Raw genomic sequence first — 18,326 nt, forward strand, 5'->3', positions numbered from 1 at the left:
AAGTGTAGTTAAAACCTTAAAAGGTAACGAAGTCCCAGTTTAAATCTTCCCAACCCAAAATTGAGATACAACACAAGTGCGGTTAAAAGGTGTAACAAAATCCAGGTTCAAATTTCCCCACCCCAATTATCAATATATCCAAAAATAGAATAAGGCACCACCATAATAAAAGCTGGAAGGAAATCCGGAATGCAGAATGCCAATTTTGAGATCAATACAATGTCGCTTTATTTTAGCCAGTACAATAAATTTAGACGTTCCTGTCAAAATAAATAAATGGTTTTCGAGTTCTACAAACTGCTTATGGGTCTCCTCTCTTCCTTCTAAAATTACTTGAGAAATTATTAGTTTAGGGGGTCATAGATATAAAAAACAAAAACAACAGCAAAAACCAAAAAAGTCCCTAAGGCCTCCGAGATAACACCAGTCTGAAAAACTCTACTTCAAGGCCTATAGTATTGACCCACAAACCAATCATATAAGCTCACCTCTAGAGTCTAGACTTCGTATTTCAAAGCATACACACGTTGCTAATTTGGTGGTTTGCAACAATGATCCTACTCTTGCCATTTTCCTATAAACCAACCCACGGTTCTCATATCTTAGTACAGTTGTGGATGATTTTGTATAGGTTTTACTTCTATCAAAATTGTGTCATGAGTATTATATAAGGCCTCAAAATCTTTCATCGTCTGCGCTTTGATTCTTTCCGCATCTCAGACATGTAGCTCTCCAAGTTGGGCTTCTCCCATAAACGTCTATGAACAAGATCTTCCTTTGTGGCATCATCTAATAAATACACCAAGTATTAATTAGTAATACACTTTTAACAAGATCAAATAATAATAATAATAATACTCTTTTTTAACTTATGAGGAACCTCTAGACCACACAAGTGCAGGAGTTTTAGCATGCATGAAGTCTGGAAATTCCAACTCTTAACCATTTCCATAAATAGAATGCAAAGGTTTTGATTAGTTTAGCAACCTTCCAAAAGCTGTGTGGCCAAAAGCTCAGTGTGTATGGTCAAAGGAAAACAAATGATAGATGGTATAGAAGTTTGATAAATTCATCTAATTGTATAATATAACCATGAGATCTTGTAATTGAGTTTTTAGTCCTATGCCCAGCAAAGAATGTAATGCATTATATGATCTAAAAATCAAGCTCCACCATCTAACCCAACAATATTCACCTGATCCATTATAAGGTTAAATGAATTAAATTCAACTTACCAACAGTTTTCCACGCATCAAGAGAAGCTCCAAGGGATCTTTGTGTCAGGTAGGAGGCATCTTCCCAAGAATATGGAGCTTTCTTCACCTTGTATCTCCAGAACCAACAACCTGACCATAATAATAGCTGGATTGGATAATAAAAAAAAAGTAGTCATCAGTATTCATGTTCCGTAACTCTTAGGCTAAGATCAGCATCAAGTCAAATACTAATTGCAGAAACACCACCAGAGAAATAGATCAACAAGAAAATATAGCCATCATCATTATGCTTGAATAATACACAATCAGAGTTGCTGATATTTTTGAATGACAACATTGGCACAACCTTTCCAATAGTGTAAGGTAGAAGTACAAAACGGACACCAACAAGCTCCCAGACCGAGGGCATTTCAGCTCCTTTTATCTGCAGATCAAGTTCTTTACTGAAATCTTCTTCCAATTTCCTGCTATAAGAACAAAACTCACCTTGTTTTAACCATAGTTTGAAAATTATAGAATGGAAAGCCCAATTATAGGGATTAGCCAAAAAATTAATTCTAAAAAAGGAGCGTGGGAGAGTTTGAAAGGATAAAGTGTCCACATTGATGGACAATTGTCAATACAAGAAAATGACATCTATGGAATCATATATGACAGACAAAAAGCTTTTAAAATAAGTTCATACTTGCTCATCTGCTTGTTACTCTTCTTCTTATTTGTTGTTCCTCCACTGCGTTCAAGTTCCAAGGCTCGTAATTTATTTTTGTAAGCAGGCGTCTTCTTGACCATTTCAATAGCCTAGAACAAGAACTAGAAGAGTTATGTACTAGAATATCAGAGGACTACTCTGAGCCTTTTCTATGAGATATTATTAAATATGAAAAAACATTGGAGAAATCCAAGCAAATATCCTGCAGTATAGGAAATGTTCTTATTCTACAGGCTTAAAATAAATAAATAATAAATAAATAAATAAAAAATAAAATAAAAAGATTCTAGTCCAAATGGTGACCATCACCACTGCTAGCAGTATAGTTCAGTACAGACAAGAAAAAACTTTTGTAGAACTCTAGACAAGTAACATCATCCTTGTATTACAATGTAATGATGTATTAACTTCAGATTAGTTCAAGTTTTGTTAGCAATACTAGCCTATCAACATTCATCAAACCCATCAAACAATCTCACATTAAGATGCATATGATATAATGTTTCAATACTTTCTTTTTGATAAGTAGTATAATGTTTTAATACTTGATATATCACAGTACCTGATTATACCTTGTCCACTGGTTGAGATACTGAAATGCTGAGAGAACTAGAAGAAGGCCAATAAGGACAGCACGAGTATCCTAGCAAGTGGATGCATAAACCAATTTGAGGATAATTTGAATGAATTGTAAACCTTAATCTCTCTTAAACCAGGCAGAACACTCAGATACCAAAAGAATAAATAAAGAAAGTACTCACTGTTTTGTGACCATAGTATGCCTGATAGTAACGAGCTGTATTGTAAAATACCTGAAAATAAAAAACGATGACAGTTATAGTTTTTTACATAAATATGTAAACTTCAATAATTCTAATATTCTAATTGTGGGAAAATCGAACTGTTCATGCACACTACAAGTTGAGAGGAAGATAGATGCTTATACAGTGGACATCTTTGATAACCAGAAAACAATTTGTACCATAAATAGTCTTTGACAAACCAAAGTGACTTACTACAAAAGTCTACACAAAATTGTAAACCAACAGACAACACATTGTGTCAGTTCCTTGACTAATTTTAAGACGACCATTGCATCACACAGATTTTCAATTAACTCATAGAGAAAGAGAGACATGTTAATTAGGGAGAAGTTCTAATGCTAAATTAAGTATGCCAACTCCCTTACACTTCAGCAATTTTTAAGGCTCATCTAGCAGCCATTTATAAGATTATACCTTAAGTACCATTGACCTCCATGGACAGAGTATGATCACACTAAGCTACAGACTACATATATGACTAAGTAAATCAACCCCTATGCTGAAAGTCTATATACGACCTATCCCCAATGTTGCAGGAATAATTCAATTGATTTCTCAGGCTTTATTATTCATAGCTCCGTTCACAATCCAATTCACAAAATGACCTAGCACCTGGAGCAGAACCACTTATAAATGGGTTCCAATACTAGAAAATTACCACTAAATTTTCCTATAATTTTCAAAAGATGTATGGTTGAGCCCCCCCAAACTTCTCAAATTTTAGCTTTTTACCCCTAAATTTACATAAACTTTTCAAAAGAAATATGATTAGCCCTCCAAATTCTTCATATTTTTTGTATGACACTATTAAATTGGTTCAATTTTATATTTGTTATAATTTTGGTCCCCAATTCATAAAATTCTAGTTCCGCCCCTGCCTAGCACACACTTGTTCCCAAGTATACAACGACAATGCCTACCAAAACATGCAATTCTATCGCTAAGTTGCTTACTAAGAGAATGCAATCTGCACCAATGCAACTAATTCTACTGATCTTCCAGAGTTACTACTCATAAGAACCAAGCATGCAATTCTACATCCCGATTCACAAAACAACCTAGCACCCAATTCATTCCTAAGGCGAATTTCACAACTTCCTAAGGAGACAAGTTGTGATTAACGCAACATCACTTTCACTAACATAACCTCGCCATGGATACCACTTTTATTGTATACCAAATGCTAACAACATTATGGTCTATTTCAGCATTACAAAACTAAGTAAATTTCCAATTTTTTTTTTTTTTTTTTTATGTATTACCTCCTCAGGATGTTCAATTGCATAATCGTATTGGGCTCGCGTATCCTCGTCCTTCAAAATCTACAACAGTGAACCAAAAAAACAAGTTTCAGCATTTACAATCTAGATTACAAATTCAAAGAGCAATCAACAAATAATCCAAGATCCAAAATTACCTCATATGCATTGGCAATTTTCACAAACAGTTTCTTCGATTCCGGATCGGGGTTCTTATCCGGGTGACTGAATTTTAAACCACAAAAATATATAAATTTTTTTTAACAAAAATTAAAATTTTACAGAATGAAATTAATGGAAACTCACTGTTTGAGTGATAGCTTATAGTAAGCTTTCTTGATTTCCGAAGCGTTAGCACTCTGCGTAACCCTACATACAGGCGAAGATTAGGTTAGTAAGGAAGTAAAATCGAGAAAATGGGAGGGGTAAATTGGGAAACAGAGAGGAGAATTTTGGTAGTTGGAGCTCTGACCCGAGGAGATCATAGCAATCGTCTTCGTCGCAGTAGATCGCAGTCGATGGAGAAATGAGAAGAGAAAACAGAATCACGGCTGAAACCACCGCGCACCACCGGATCGCTGCCGCCATTGCTTTTTTCTTTTTTTTCTTTTTCTTTTTTTGGGTTCGGAAGCAGAGACTCTCTGGAGTCGAATGCTTCCGTTATATTAGACTTTGGAAAGTTTGGACAATCTAATTTAAAACGAAATATTCTGCTTACCACGTGCAAGACCCTTAGATTTTGGATTAAATAAAATAAATAAGCAAATACTATATAAAAGGGCATTTCGGTAATCTTTCCTTAGCTCCATGAGCAGGAAAAATTATTGGCTCCACTGGAGGACCGTAGAGAGACTAGAGATGGCCTTCACTGGTCTTCCTAACTAATAAAACGTTGCTATTCATGTAAATGTGACATCACTTTGATGGGTTTTTTTTTTTTTTTTTTTTTTTTTTGTGCTGATTAGGAAATTAACTCACATATTTACATAAGTAACATGATTTTATTAGTTGAGAAGACCACCTCAACAGTCCTCTATGTTGACTTAATAATTTCTCTCATGGGTATGGATGGTCTTTTGTGAGGCTCATATGTCAGTGAGAGAAGGAAGTATCATTCTCTTTACTCTAAGAGTACCTAAAAATTACTCAAGTGAAAAATGTCTCATATGAAAATTTCTATCTTGAGTAGCCTTGCAAATATGCTTGGAATTTTTAATTCTCTCAAAAAAAAAAATTTGAAGACAATCAAGCTAAATGTATTGTTGTATTTTTTTTTTTTTTTTTTTCCATCGAATTATCAAAACTCTCATCACCTGTTGAATATTTTTTTTTTTTTCCTCACTTATCAAGTTTTTGAACATCCTGCAAAAGGGGTTGGGAACTTTTTTCTTTTGGGGGGGAACTTGTACAAACCTATGAGCCCATGCAAAACACTTTCTTTTTTTTTTTTGCTGAATGAGCCCATGCAAAACACAGTGTACATGGGCCTAAAAACAAACATGAAACTCCCTCATAAGTCATATGACTCATATCTATTGAATAAGTTGTGTTTTTTTGGCCATTGCTAATTTCACCAAGAAAAATGCCAACTTGATCTCAATTCTCAACTGTTGCATTTTTTGTGACCACGCACATTTAGCAAGTCCAGTAGGCATCATTCCCTTTATAGACAAACCAAAACAAATCAGGTCAACTAGATTACCTCAATTTCTATAGGACAAATAAATCTGTTGAATCTATCAAAAAGCTACTACTACCAGCTACGGCTACCACCTGCAAAAGAACCTTAAAATTAACTGCAACCCACTGCACAACACCTAAAAATCGTCTCTCACAAGCCAATCATTCTCACAAGTTACCTTCTTTGAATTTTGGGGCATAAAAGAGCATAGGGCAAAGCAAAGAGGGGGACAAAGGAAACACATTCTGCTTGGAGAGTGATCTGGTCAACTAAAAAACTCAACACACCCACTTCACTTAGAGAGATGAGTCCATTTGGTAAGAGATTTCTAGTAACGTTGTTTAAATTTTGTGGAAATACATGTAAATAAAAAAGCGTGTAGAAATACGTGTTGTGATGTATCAAACCGGGCCTTAAACACACATTTTCTCTAATTTAGCATATTCTAAAGTGACACCAAAGTGATTTTCACTCAGCAACACTCTCCAAGTGCCCTTTCTCTCCTTCTCTCACCAATCTCTTGTCATCTCCCTTATTTCACTTATTATCCCACAACAAGCAATTTGGTGTTTATTATCTTCATTGTATTTTCCCACTTGTTATCATAAAACGTGACAGGGGGGCTAAGATTTGTTCATAGTTGCCAATTGACACGAGTCTTGACTTATTGCACAAGCCTCATAACTGTTTTGGCTAATAGAGAAATATGGGACACTTGCAACAAAGATAAGTTTATTTTTATCTTATTCTCTTTGTATCTTATTCCTTTTACTAGTTGCAAACCTGCTCAATGCAGATAAAAAAAATTGATAATTTGTCTATTTATTAAGAGAAAAATAAAAATAGTAGATGAGACTTATAAATGTTAGAATCAAACCCTTCTTAAAATGATGTGATTACTTTCTAATAAAGTATAGTTTTTTTAATGAAAAATATATTAGATTTTCTAAATTAAGTTTTTTCAAAGAAACATAATACATTTTACATTCAATTATTCTGTAAGACAAGATTTTTGTAAATAATATAATGTATAGTTGAAATTTGTTTCTAGTACTCTTTACAAATAGTTCATTCTCTATATGTCTTAAATAACCTAAAGAGAAAGCAAATATATAAGTAAATTCATCACTTATATTAGAAGAAAAAAATCAAGACTTTAATAACATAAGAAAAATTAATTTTACCAATAACCTATCAACATTACGTAAGCTGAGAATATGATATAATTGTCAATGAAACTACTCCTCTTTGTACACAAACTTCTCATCCCAAAGCATCACTGAATTGGTTCAAATGGATCAAATAAGACTGAAGTGAACCTAAATGGACTGAATGGACTAAAATAGGTTGAAATGGACCAATTGGACCGAATGGGACCAAAATGGACCAAATGGACTAAAATAGACCAAAATACTACGATAATGAAGCTCAATAGGAATGTAACAACAATTAATGGCATGCTTCAGCTTTTAGGTATATATTATGTAGATATATCGTTTCACATCTCCGTATGATGTTGCTTAATACATTTATTGGCATGGATCTAATATTGAATATATTAACTTGAACATTGACAAATATATATTCATTTAATCTTGTTGCATATATTTGCTTTGCCTTACTAAACATATTTCTTTATCTCAATTTCTATGTTGTATAGGCACAATCATTAGAACATGAAAAACAATCTTTTTCTTTTTGAAGTTTATGCCTCCGTCACTTATTACTCTGTCTTTTGCCTAGGATGGAACACAATAGTAGCACCCAACGGGCAACCTATTGGAGTGAATATCATATTTCACTACTCGAAGAAAACCCAAAATAATAATAATAATAATAATAATAATAATAATAATAATTTAACTTATCAAAATGCGACTCAAATTATAAACCTCAAGCAAAGAACATTAAAACTAATGATACTATAAATCTTGCAATATTTTTTACAATGGTTGAATTAATAGGATATGCTTTTACTTTTAATCTAAGATAAAAATTTTACTCCAATCTAATTTTAAAGTATAAATATGTGTGAAACCCTTTCCTATAAACTTAAACTTTGATTATTGCCTTCCTACTCTACAAAAACTTATATAAAAGAATCATCATGCCAAAAATGTATGATGGTTAATTGAATATACTTAGCACAAAATAAAAGTAATGTTATTTACAAAGAGTGTTAAACTAAGTGTCTACTTGGCAATATTATTTTTGTCAATTCATTTTACTATTCAGCTTATTTTTGGTACTATTTATGGATTTCATTGCACCGTTTAGTACTATTCATGAGTCTTATTATACTAATTCAACTAACTTTTATTTTTATTTACAATAATTTTAGTAAAAAATTCAGTAAAATAAATAAATTTTAAACCGATCTTAATTATAATGATTTGACACTCCCAATGAGTTAGGGAGTTTGTGGGCTCAAAAGATTTGATTGGTGTTGTCAAATCATAGTTGAATAGACAAAATAGTTAATTTCTTCGTGACACTGAAGAAGAGAAATTCAAATTGAATTTGAAGCTCAACAAAGCTGGGATTTTGTTGGACCAGGTTGGGCGCGGTTTCACTGTCACCATCGTCATAGGCTCTCTCTCTCTCTCTCTCTCTCTCTCTCTCTATATATATATATATATATATATACTACGTCAGACGTAACAGATAAAGTTGAGTAATATGTGAATAAAATACTAGTAAAAGCCTTCGTAAGTTTGTATTTGTATCCCACTTACATTAGAAAATAATAAAAGCTTTTTAAGTTTAGAAATCAACGTCTTTCCCCTTTTTTACCGAGGTGAAATTCAAATTGAATTTGAAGTTTAACATAGCTGGGACAATTGGGATTGCTTGGGACCAAGGTATATGCTTATTTATTTTAATTTTTAATATCTATAACGGCAGAGCTTCTTAGGAAAGCTTAAGGTATCTTTCAATAATGAAACACTAATATAGCTTATGGCTAAATTAAAGTTCAGCTCCATTGCACTTCAGTTGATACGATGAGTACACATAACAAAAATCAAATACATATTTATATATATATATATATATATATATATATTGTGTCAGCTCTAATATACTGGAGCTGAGCCATTTCAATCCCTATTTTCTATATTGAGTGTCTTGTTAGTAATATGCAACTTTGTTTCAATTATTGTTTTACATGAGATATGTTCCTCTCTTCTTTTCATTTTTTTTTTTTTCTTTCTTTTTGTTTTCCATCTGTAATATGACTCACTTTCGATAGATTTGGCTGATTCAATCAATATAAGAACACATAAAGTTACGTGCAAAAACGTTAAGCTAATGCATTTTGTACAGACTTGCATTAGAAATTTATAAAAGCTTTGTAATTTTGCAAATCGAATTCCGTCGTTAAAAATTCCTTCCTTGTTAATCTCGCACTCCATTAACACAAATTTACAAATCAACAAGGATTTGTTTGCTAGTACTTAGTCGTAAGTGTTATTGGGTAATAACCTTTGAAGACAACGGGAAGAACATAGGATGCGAAATCTCTTGTATCATTTATGAGTTAGTTGGAATAAAAAAGAACATAGGATCCATTTGCATAACTATTGGCTTCACGAAAAACATGCCCAAGGTGGATGGCCCAGTCGTGAGTCCTCAAATCCTGCAATTAAAAACTAAAATAGCAATATCTGATGCAAGTACACCATGAGATGTTAACCAATTAAATACTATTTGTGAATCAACTTCCAAATTTACATATTTATAAGATAAATACTATATCCACAATATTTTTCATAACATTTTTACAACAAATTTTAAGTGGCAGGTTGTTAGTGACGGTTGCGAGTGGACAAAAAAGTAATTTAAGTTATGGATTCAGATTAGAACCAATTTACCAATTATAATTAATTTGTTGTGAAAGTGTAGGTTGTTAGTGACTATTGCGAGTGGACAAAAAAGTAATTTAAGTTATGGATTCAGATTAGAACCAATTTACCAATTATAATTAATTTGTTGTGAAAGTGTTGTGAAAATGTCGTGGAGGTAACACTCTTCTATTTATAACGTAATTACGATGCTAGATTAAGTCCATATGGGACAACCCAAATTTCAATTAGGTTTTTTGTTGCAATTTTTAGATTAAATGAAAATCCTTTTAGCCAAAGGCCATTACTATTTTTAATGACCCCACCTTCCTCGACTTTACTTGGATTTCCTGTCACATTACTATTTGTATTTAAGGTTGATGATGCAAAGAAAATCAGTAGGCTGAATGTTCCGAGCTTCAATGGGCTAGTGATTGCTTGAGAGGCCTGAAAAGAAAAGAAAAAGACAAGATCAAAGGTGACCGGGATGAATCAGCCAAGAACCCTTCGATGCTTAAGTTAGTTTTTTCCTCTGAAATGTTAGAATTCCAATTTTTTGGAGTTGTGAGAACTTACTTCCATTCGATGTGGATGAGTGTTTATATAGTGTGCTTTGGAGTGGTTTCTTGTCTCATAACTTCCCCAATATTTGTGGAAGTTAGAAGGTTCAGACTTAACTTCTAGAAACTGCTACAGAAGTTGGAATGTTCAATCTTATCTTCTATAATTGTCATTGGAAGTTAAGTATTTAGTAGGAAGTTATAGCGATGAATTAGGATCTCGCTCATGTTTCAAAATAGTAACACGCGGCTCGATTCATCAGTCTTTTGTAGGAAAATCTTTCTGGAAATTTCCTAAGTGTTGGGGGTCGTCTAGGTGTTGGGGTAGTCCAAGCACTTTGCTGATGGACGACCCTCATCCCCATGGACGACTGTCCTATGAGGGATGTCCATTCTTGTCTTCTTGACTTGGACAACACTCACAGACGAATTGGAGTTTATTCAATCTTCAGTTCACCATCACTTGCCCCCTTGTCCAAGGGTCGTCCAGAGCACTGAAGAATTTGTTGTTGTTCTTTGGATGTGTGTTTTTATGTCAGTGGTTAGATACTGTGCCACGTGTCATGACCTCATTGGTGACTAGTCACGTTAATTTAACTTTTCGAGGAATGTGCCACGTGTCATTCTCTAGTTGGTTAAGTCGTTTCAGATGCCAAATTTCGCTGTCTATAAATAGTAGAATTCCTCTCCTACCCTTCACATTTCCAAAATTTTCTCCCTTGACATTCGTCATCCAGTGCCTCGTCTAGAAGTATTTCCATGTTTTTAGTCCTCATCCATCTAGAGCCAGGTATTCTCCTCATCCTCGTTCTTAGGTTTTCCTTCAAATTTCAAGATGTCTGAGGTTGTGGTTTCTTCGTCCAATAATAGTGTAAATAAGGCTATAGACGAGTACCATGACTCAACTAGTTATAGTGGTTCTAGTAGTAGTAGCAGTAGTGAGCGGAATACCACGAACGAGGAATACACATCTAGTGTTCCTAAGGTTCCTTTAGAGGCTTTCCAAGAACATCTTAGGATAAGGGCAGCTTCTAGGTCTAGAGCTGGTATCTCGATGAGTGTTCTTTCGTCCACTCCTTTAGACGAGGTAGAGACAATGTACAGTTGTGCTGTAGGCGTCCTTTCCAAAACAGATGAGATGAGACTCACTGCACTTAGGAGTTGGTACCAAATTCCAGATGACCTTTACCCTAGGTTAGCTATCCGTGGGGAGTGGTGCTACAACCCTCATTTTAGAATAGGTGTCTATGAAGCTTACCTTTCAGGGAGACTTAGGTTACCTCTTAATGCTTTTGCTAGGGAATTACTTACTAGGTTAGGTTTAGGAGTGTGTCAGTTTAACCCCAATGCATAGAGATTGGTCATCTTTATGCAAGTTTTGTGGAGGGAGGTGTTTGAAGGGGATCGTCCTCTCACTGTGGACGAGTTCCTCCTCTACTACAAACCCTTAGAGATTAACCAGTCCCTTGGTTTTTATCAATTCACAGCCCGGGACAAAGATTGTAGATTAATTAAGTCATTGGTAATATTTGACAGAAACTAGAAGACGGAATTTTTCTTCGTCTCTGGTTTCTGGTATAGGCACCCTGTTGAGGTTGGCAGGGATCCATTTGCCCCATATACTGGAGAATTAGGAAACCTTCTTTCTGAAGGTATTTTTTATTTATTTATTTATTTTTTATATAGTGTTTTTATCTTTTGCTTACAATCGTCTAACCGTTTTCTCTCTTCTTCTTCTCCTTCTTCTTCTTCTTCTTCTTTTTTATTTTTATTTTTATTTTCTTAGCTGTTAGACAACCATCTTTAAGCAAATTTCATCATGACCGCGTTCAAAGAGCTCATCTATATGCTAACAAGAGTTTCCATTCGTTGGTCACCCTTCAACGTCTTGCAACATAGGGACTTGATCCTGAGCCATCTGCTGAAACTATAGCCCACGAGCTCACTGTTCGTAGACGTGAGTTTTCTTTTTACTTAGAATTTATCTAAGTATTATTTGAGTTATACTCTTTAGCTAAGCTTTAATATTTTTCTTTTAGGGATGGTAACCATGAAAGAGAATAAGGGAAAGGAAGTGGTGGACGAGGTACCTACCTCATCTCAGCCTTCTCAGAGGGTTCCTATGAACCTAATTGAAAATAAGGATTTGGCTTGGGAATGTTTTTAGAAGGTTGTGATTGATAAGGATGTGACTGCTTGCTATGACATGTCCTTGAAGGAATTTAAGCATTCTGCTGTTCATGATCTCTTCAGGGTATGTAATCTTACTTTTGCCTCATCTTGTCACTTTTACATTTTTCTCGTCTAACAAATTTCCTCTTTTTTTTTTCTTTTTTTTAGGCAATGTCAAAGTTCATCATAGCGTCCAAACAGGCCACAAAGATGGACAAGATGAAGATATAGCTTGAGACAAGGATCCAGGAGGTTAAAGACAACTACAGGGGTTGGGCTGAGGTGGCAACCAAGGCTAAAGACAAGGCCAAGGAATTGTAGAACCTCGTCGAAGAGCTCAGAGCTGACATCATTGAGAAGGACACTCATTTTGACTACCTTCAAAAGAGGAATGATGAGCTGAGTACCCTTCTCAATAAGGCCAAAGAAGACACTGTGGTGGAGTTTAGAGCTTCCAAATAGTTCACTGATTTGTTGGACACCAATTACACGGTTGGCTTTAAAGATTTTCGTATAGATGCTATGGAAAACTTCCCTGAAGTTGACTTTAGCTCCATCAAGCTCAACCTTGGTGCTGTAAGGTCTCTCCTTCGAACGAGTTCTAAAGATGTTAATATTGAAGACGATGCCACCACTCAGCCTGCCCAGGACAAGCCTAACTTTGGAGATGACCCCCCACAATGAAGATATGAAATTTTAGCATCTTAGTTTCCCTTTCTCTTTCTTTTTTTTTTTTCTTTTTTTTTTTATTTATTTTTTTTATGAGTTCTATTGTTTTGGACCATTTGAAGTTATTCAAGTACATTTCACTCGTCTATAATTTTTGGGACAAGCTTCCAGACAATTGCTTTTTAGGCTTTACTTTATAAGGGTTTTTGGACGGTGGTCGTCTATCCTTTTTATAAACTTTTATGAATGAATGTTTATTTCCATCATTTTCTATTGAACATGTTATTGTATGGATGTATTTTTCTTCATTTACATCATCCATGTTATACTGGTTTGAGTGTGGTCCGTCCACTCATGGAGGCACTTAGCTCGTCCATGTTAATATAAACTCCTCATGTTCAAAATTTTCACCATCCTTTAAATTTTGTAAGTATAACTCATTTTATGAATGGCATGGGTTTTTGTCAGCTTTAATCGTCCAAAGATAGGATTGTTTTGGCTGGATATTTATCCATAGACTTTGAATATTCTTACGTGCACGCACTTCCTCATTCATTGGTTGGACGAATTTGCTTCAGGCTTTATCTCGTCCATTGTTTAGACGAATGTGCCTTAAGCTTATTTTCCTTTGCTTTATCCCTATTTTAAGGAAAGCTTAATAGATGTTACCTCCCTGCGTTTAGAGATTTTACTCGTCTTGGGCCTTTAGCCTTCTTGTGGATGAAATCATGAAAATTAGAAATTCATACATCACATATATTGGAAATCCAAACTGTATATATGTAACATAAACATCGTCTTCAAGCATGGCACATGCTTAGAAACTAATGCCTTTTAGGGAATTAAAAATACAAACAGAGGGACCAAGTCTATGACTTCGTCCATAGTCCATAGCGCATAGTTTAAAAACTAATACACCTTTAGGAAATTAAAGTACAACATATAATGCTAATAACGAACACATGCAAGTAACAGAAAGCAACACAAACTTTATCTCATCTAGAGTGACAACGTCTAAGATGATCTCGTCTAAGATGATCTCATCCATGATGATGCTCGTCTAGGCTGATATTTTACTGATAATATCTTCTTAAATGCTCAACATTCTAGGGGTGCTCTATCTTTCTCCCATCTAGGGCTTCTAAGTAATATGATCCTTGTCTTTTGCAATTAATAACCATGTAGGGTCCTTCCCAATTAGGTCCTAGTTTCCCATGGGTTGGATTTCTGGTTGCTAAAGAAATCCTTTTTAGGACGAGGTCTCCAATGTTGAAGCACCTGGATTTCACCATTGCATCATATTGTCTAGCCATGAGGTTTTCATAACTCGCTATCCTTTACTCCGCATTCATCCTTACTTCGTCTATCAAATCAAGGTCGAGGCGAAGTTGCTCCTCATTATCCTCATCCTGATACTTCATCACCATGTGGTTTGCCATACGCACTTTTGCAGGTATCACTGCTTCACTTTTGTAGGCTAGTTTGAAGGGATTTTCCCTTGTGGGGGTCCTTACAGTCGTCCTATAAGCCCATAAAACTCCTGGTAGCTCATCTGGCCATACTCCTTTTGCCCCCTCAAGTCGATTCTTGATTATTTTCAACAAGAATCGATTTGCCACTTCTGCTTGTCCATTTGCTTGTGGGTGGGAGGGTGAGGAATAATGATTCTTGATTCCAAATTGCTCACAAAAGTCCCTGAAAAAGTGTGTTGTCAAATTGCCGTCCATTGTCTGATATTAGTACCCTAGGTATCCCAAACTTGCATACAATGTTTTTCCATACGAAATTTTTGACATTTTGTTGTATGATCTTTGCTAGGGGTTCTACTTCCACCCATTTAGTGAAGTAATTGATCCCTACTACTAAAAACTTCATCTGCCTGGTTCCAAGTGGAAAGGGATCCAAGATATCCAATCCTCATTGTGCAAAGGACCATAGGGCCATCATCGGGGTGAGATACTCCGATGGCTGTCTAGGGATGTTGCTGAAGCATTGACATTGGTCACACACCTTAACATAAGTCTTAGCATTTGCTTGAATAATTGGCCAGTAGTAACCTGCACGGACGACTTTATGGACTAGTGCTCTTGCTCTTGAGTGGTTTCTGCATGCTCTTTCATGTACTTCCCTCAACACATAGTTTGATTCATCTGGAGCTAAGCACCTTAAGTAAGGCTGAGAGAAGCCTCTTTTATATAGTACCTCGTCTATAAGGACATATTTGGCAGCTTTGATCCTTAACTTTTTAGCCTTATCCTTGCCCTCCGGGAGCCTTCCATCTTTGAGGTAAGTTACTATGGAGTCATCCAATTTTCTTCTCCATCAATCTGTTGTACCTCTAAAAGATCTATGCTTGGCATGTATTGGACTTTATCATACTCGTCCATAGCTCCCCCTGTTAAAACTGCTTTTGCCAAAGCATCTACTTCCATGTTTTCCTCCCTTGGGAGTTGAACAAAACTGGCTTCTTTAAATTTCTTGACAAGCTGCTTTACCTTGCTGAGATACTTCTTCATCCAATCTTCCTTAGCTTCACACATTCCATTCACTTGATTGATAATCAACTGAGAATCTCCGTGGATGACTACTGATTCTACCCCTAAGGACTTAGCCAATTCCAATCCTTTAAGGAGAGCTTCATATTCAGCTTCATTGTTGGTGATTTGGTATTGTAAACGAGTTGCGTATTTCAATTTATCTCCTTCCGGGGACTTGAGTATAACTTTAATTCCTCCTACATATAATGTGGATGAGCCATCCACATTGATGACCTACCTCTAAGCTTCATCCACCCTGCCTAGCTCGCCTTAACTAGGAGTGAACTCTGCAATGAAATCTGCCAATACCTGTGCTTTTATCGCACTTCTTGGTTGGTACTTAACATTAAACTCGCTGAGTTTTATGGCCCATTGGATTAGTCGTCCTACAACTTCTAATTAGTTCATCGCCTTCTTCAGTGGATGATCTGTCAAGACATTTATGACATGAGCTTGAAAGTAATGTCTTAACTTCCTAGAAGTCGTGACCAAGGCAAATGCTAGCTTTTCCATCATGGGATATCGTCCTTCTGCCCCTCTTAACGCTTGGCCTGTATAATAAACCGGCTTCTGTATCTTCCCTTCTTCTCTAATCAGCACTAATCTCACTGCATGTGGGGACATCGCTAAATACAAATATAACTCTTCACCTAGTATGGACGGGCTTAGCAGAGGAGCTGTGGTGAGATAGGTCTTGAGGTCTTGAAAGGCCTTCTGACACTCGTCCGTCCATTCGAATCCCTTCTTAAGAACTTTAAAGAATGATAAACACTTGTCAATAGCTTTTGAGATGAATCTATTAAGGGTGGCAACTTGTCCTGTGAGAGGTTGGACTTTTTTTATATTCCTTGGTGGCTCTATATTCAGTATCGCTTGCATTTTATCGGAGTTTGCTTCAATTCCCCTATGTGAAACCATGAACCCAAGAAACTTACCTGATGAAACTCCAAAGGCGTACTTGCTCGAATTCAACTTCATGTTATATCATCTAAGTGTATCAAAGGTCTCTTTAAGGTCGTTCAGATGCTTTTCCTTATCCAAACTCTTTACTAGCACATCATCTACATAAACTTCCACATTCCGTCCAATCTATGGATGAAACATATGGTTAACTAGCCTTTAATAAGTCGCCCTTGCGTTCTTCAAACCTAAGGGTATCACTTTGTAGCAAAATAGACCTTGGTTGGTAATGAAAGATGTCTTTTCTTGGTCCACCTCGTCCATTCTTATTTGATTATAGCCTAAGAAGGCGTCCATAAAATTTAGCAATTTATAACCCGTAGTTAAGTCCACCAGCTGGTTAATGCATGGCAACGGATAACTATCCTTTGGGAAAATCTTGTTCAAATTGGTGAAGTTCACGCATATCCTCTACTTGCTGTTAGCTTTCTTAACCATCACCATATTAGCCAACCAATCTGGGTAATAAACTTCCCGGATAAATTTTGTCATGGTCAACTTCTGGACTTCTTCTTTAATAGCATTATCTCGTTCGGGAGCAAAAACTCTCTTCTTTTGACGTATGGGCTTGGAGGAAGGATACACGCTCCAACGGTGGGTGATTACACTCGGGTCAATACCCGACATGTCTTCATGACTCCATACGAACACATCCATGCTCTTCTTTAAAAAATGGACAAGGTCTTGCTTCATCTTCATTTCCATGCTTGTTTCAATTCTTGTGAACTTCTCGGGGTTACTCTTGTCCAAAGGAACATCTTCCAGCGCTTCGGTGGGCTCCATGGTAACCCTTCTCTCATCTATGCTCATCGTTTGTACATTTTTTCCCATAGCCAACATGGCTAGATAGCATTCTCTATCGACTAATTTGTCTCCTTGTTCTTGACCTACTCTGTAATCTATTGGGCACTTAACAGACAAATGGTAAGTAGATGCTATTATCTTCCAACTGTTTAAAGTCAGTCTTCCAATGATAGCGTTGTATGACGATGAACGGTCCACGACTAGAAAGTTTACTTCTTTGGTTATCTGTTGTGGATATGCTTCTACCACCATAGGTAATGTAATGGTACCCACGGGTTGCACTTCCATTCCTCCAAATTCTACCAAAGGTGAATTTACTGGACGAAGTTAATCTCGTCCAAGCCTTGTTTGCTGGAAGGTAGGGTAATATAAGATGTCCGTCGAACTTCCATTCTCTACCAACACCTTTTTAGTCGTATAATCAACAATGAGCAAAGTGATGACGATCGCATCGTCATGTGGGTGGTGAACCCTTTCAGCATCCTTTTCCGTGAACGTAATGGCTTGCTTGTCCGTTACCCTCGTCCTTGGGGATCATTCATAAAGTTGGACGTTTGCATTACCTTCAAGTACATCTTCCTTGACTTGGAAGATTGCCCTGTCGAGGTCCCTTCTATGATAACTCTTATTTCTCCAAGTGGGGGTCGTAATGACTCTTCTAGCTTTCCCTTCAACTTCTTGTCCTTGTGATCTCGTCCAAGGAAATTTCTCAATTTGCCTTGCCTGATAAGATTTTCTATCTGTTACTTTAAATCAAAACACTCGTCCGTGTCATGTCCATGATCTCTGTGGAAGCGACAATACTTGTTCCTATTACGCTTGTTGGGATCTCCTTTCATTTTTTCCGACCATTTCAAGGATGGATCATCCTTGATTTGCATAAACACTTGTTCAAGTGGCATGTTCAAGGGCGTATATTGTTGACTCCATGCTGAAGAATTTGCCTTCTTGTTATCTCGATCTTTCTTCTCTCTCGTCTAGGCCTTCTTTGGACGAGGACCCTGCTCAGGATGGTGCGGGAGATCTGCTTCCATTCGACCGGCTCTCTTCCTCTTCTTAGATATAATTGTGTCCTCTACATTCATAAAGTTT

At 36.1% G+C, this 18,326-nt stretch overlaps 1 protein-coding gene across 2 annotated transcripts; it reads right to left on the reverse strand.

Moving 5' to 3' along the window:
- Positions 1-179: 179 nt before the first annotated feature.
- Positions 180-4,679, reverse strand: LOC126727187 (chaperone protein dnaJ 50). Of its 2 annotated transcripts, none has more exons than XM_050432734.1 (10): positions 4,482-4,679; positions 4,316-4,378; positions 4,168-4,234; positions 4,013-4,072; positions 2,688-2,738; positions 2,489-2,569; positions 1,903-2,015; positions 1,564-1,681; positions 1,236-1,362; positions 180-789 (listed from the first exon to the last, which is right to left on the reverse strand). In XM_050432734.1, the coding sequence occupies exons 1-10, from the start codon at positions 4,595-4,597 to the stop codon at positions 686-688; spliced, it is 900 nt and encodes a 299-aa protein (XP_050288691.1). In that variant the 5' UTR covers positions 4,598-4,679; the 3' UTR covers positions 180-685. The 2 variants fall into 2 exon arrangements, with proteins under 2 accessions (XP_050288691.1, XP_050288690.1); XM_050432733.1 differs by having other exon boundaries at positions 1,564-1,684.
- Positions 4,680-18,326: the final 13,647 nt, after the last annotated feature.

The sequence above is a fragment of the Quercus robur genome, chromosome 5, assembly GCF_932294415.1.
Source record: "Quercus robur chromosome 5, dhQueRobu3.1, whole genome shotgun sequence".
Lineage (NCBI taxonomy): Eukaryota > Viridiplantae > Streptophyta > Magnoliopsida > Fagales > Fagaceae > Quercus > Quercus robur.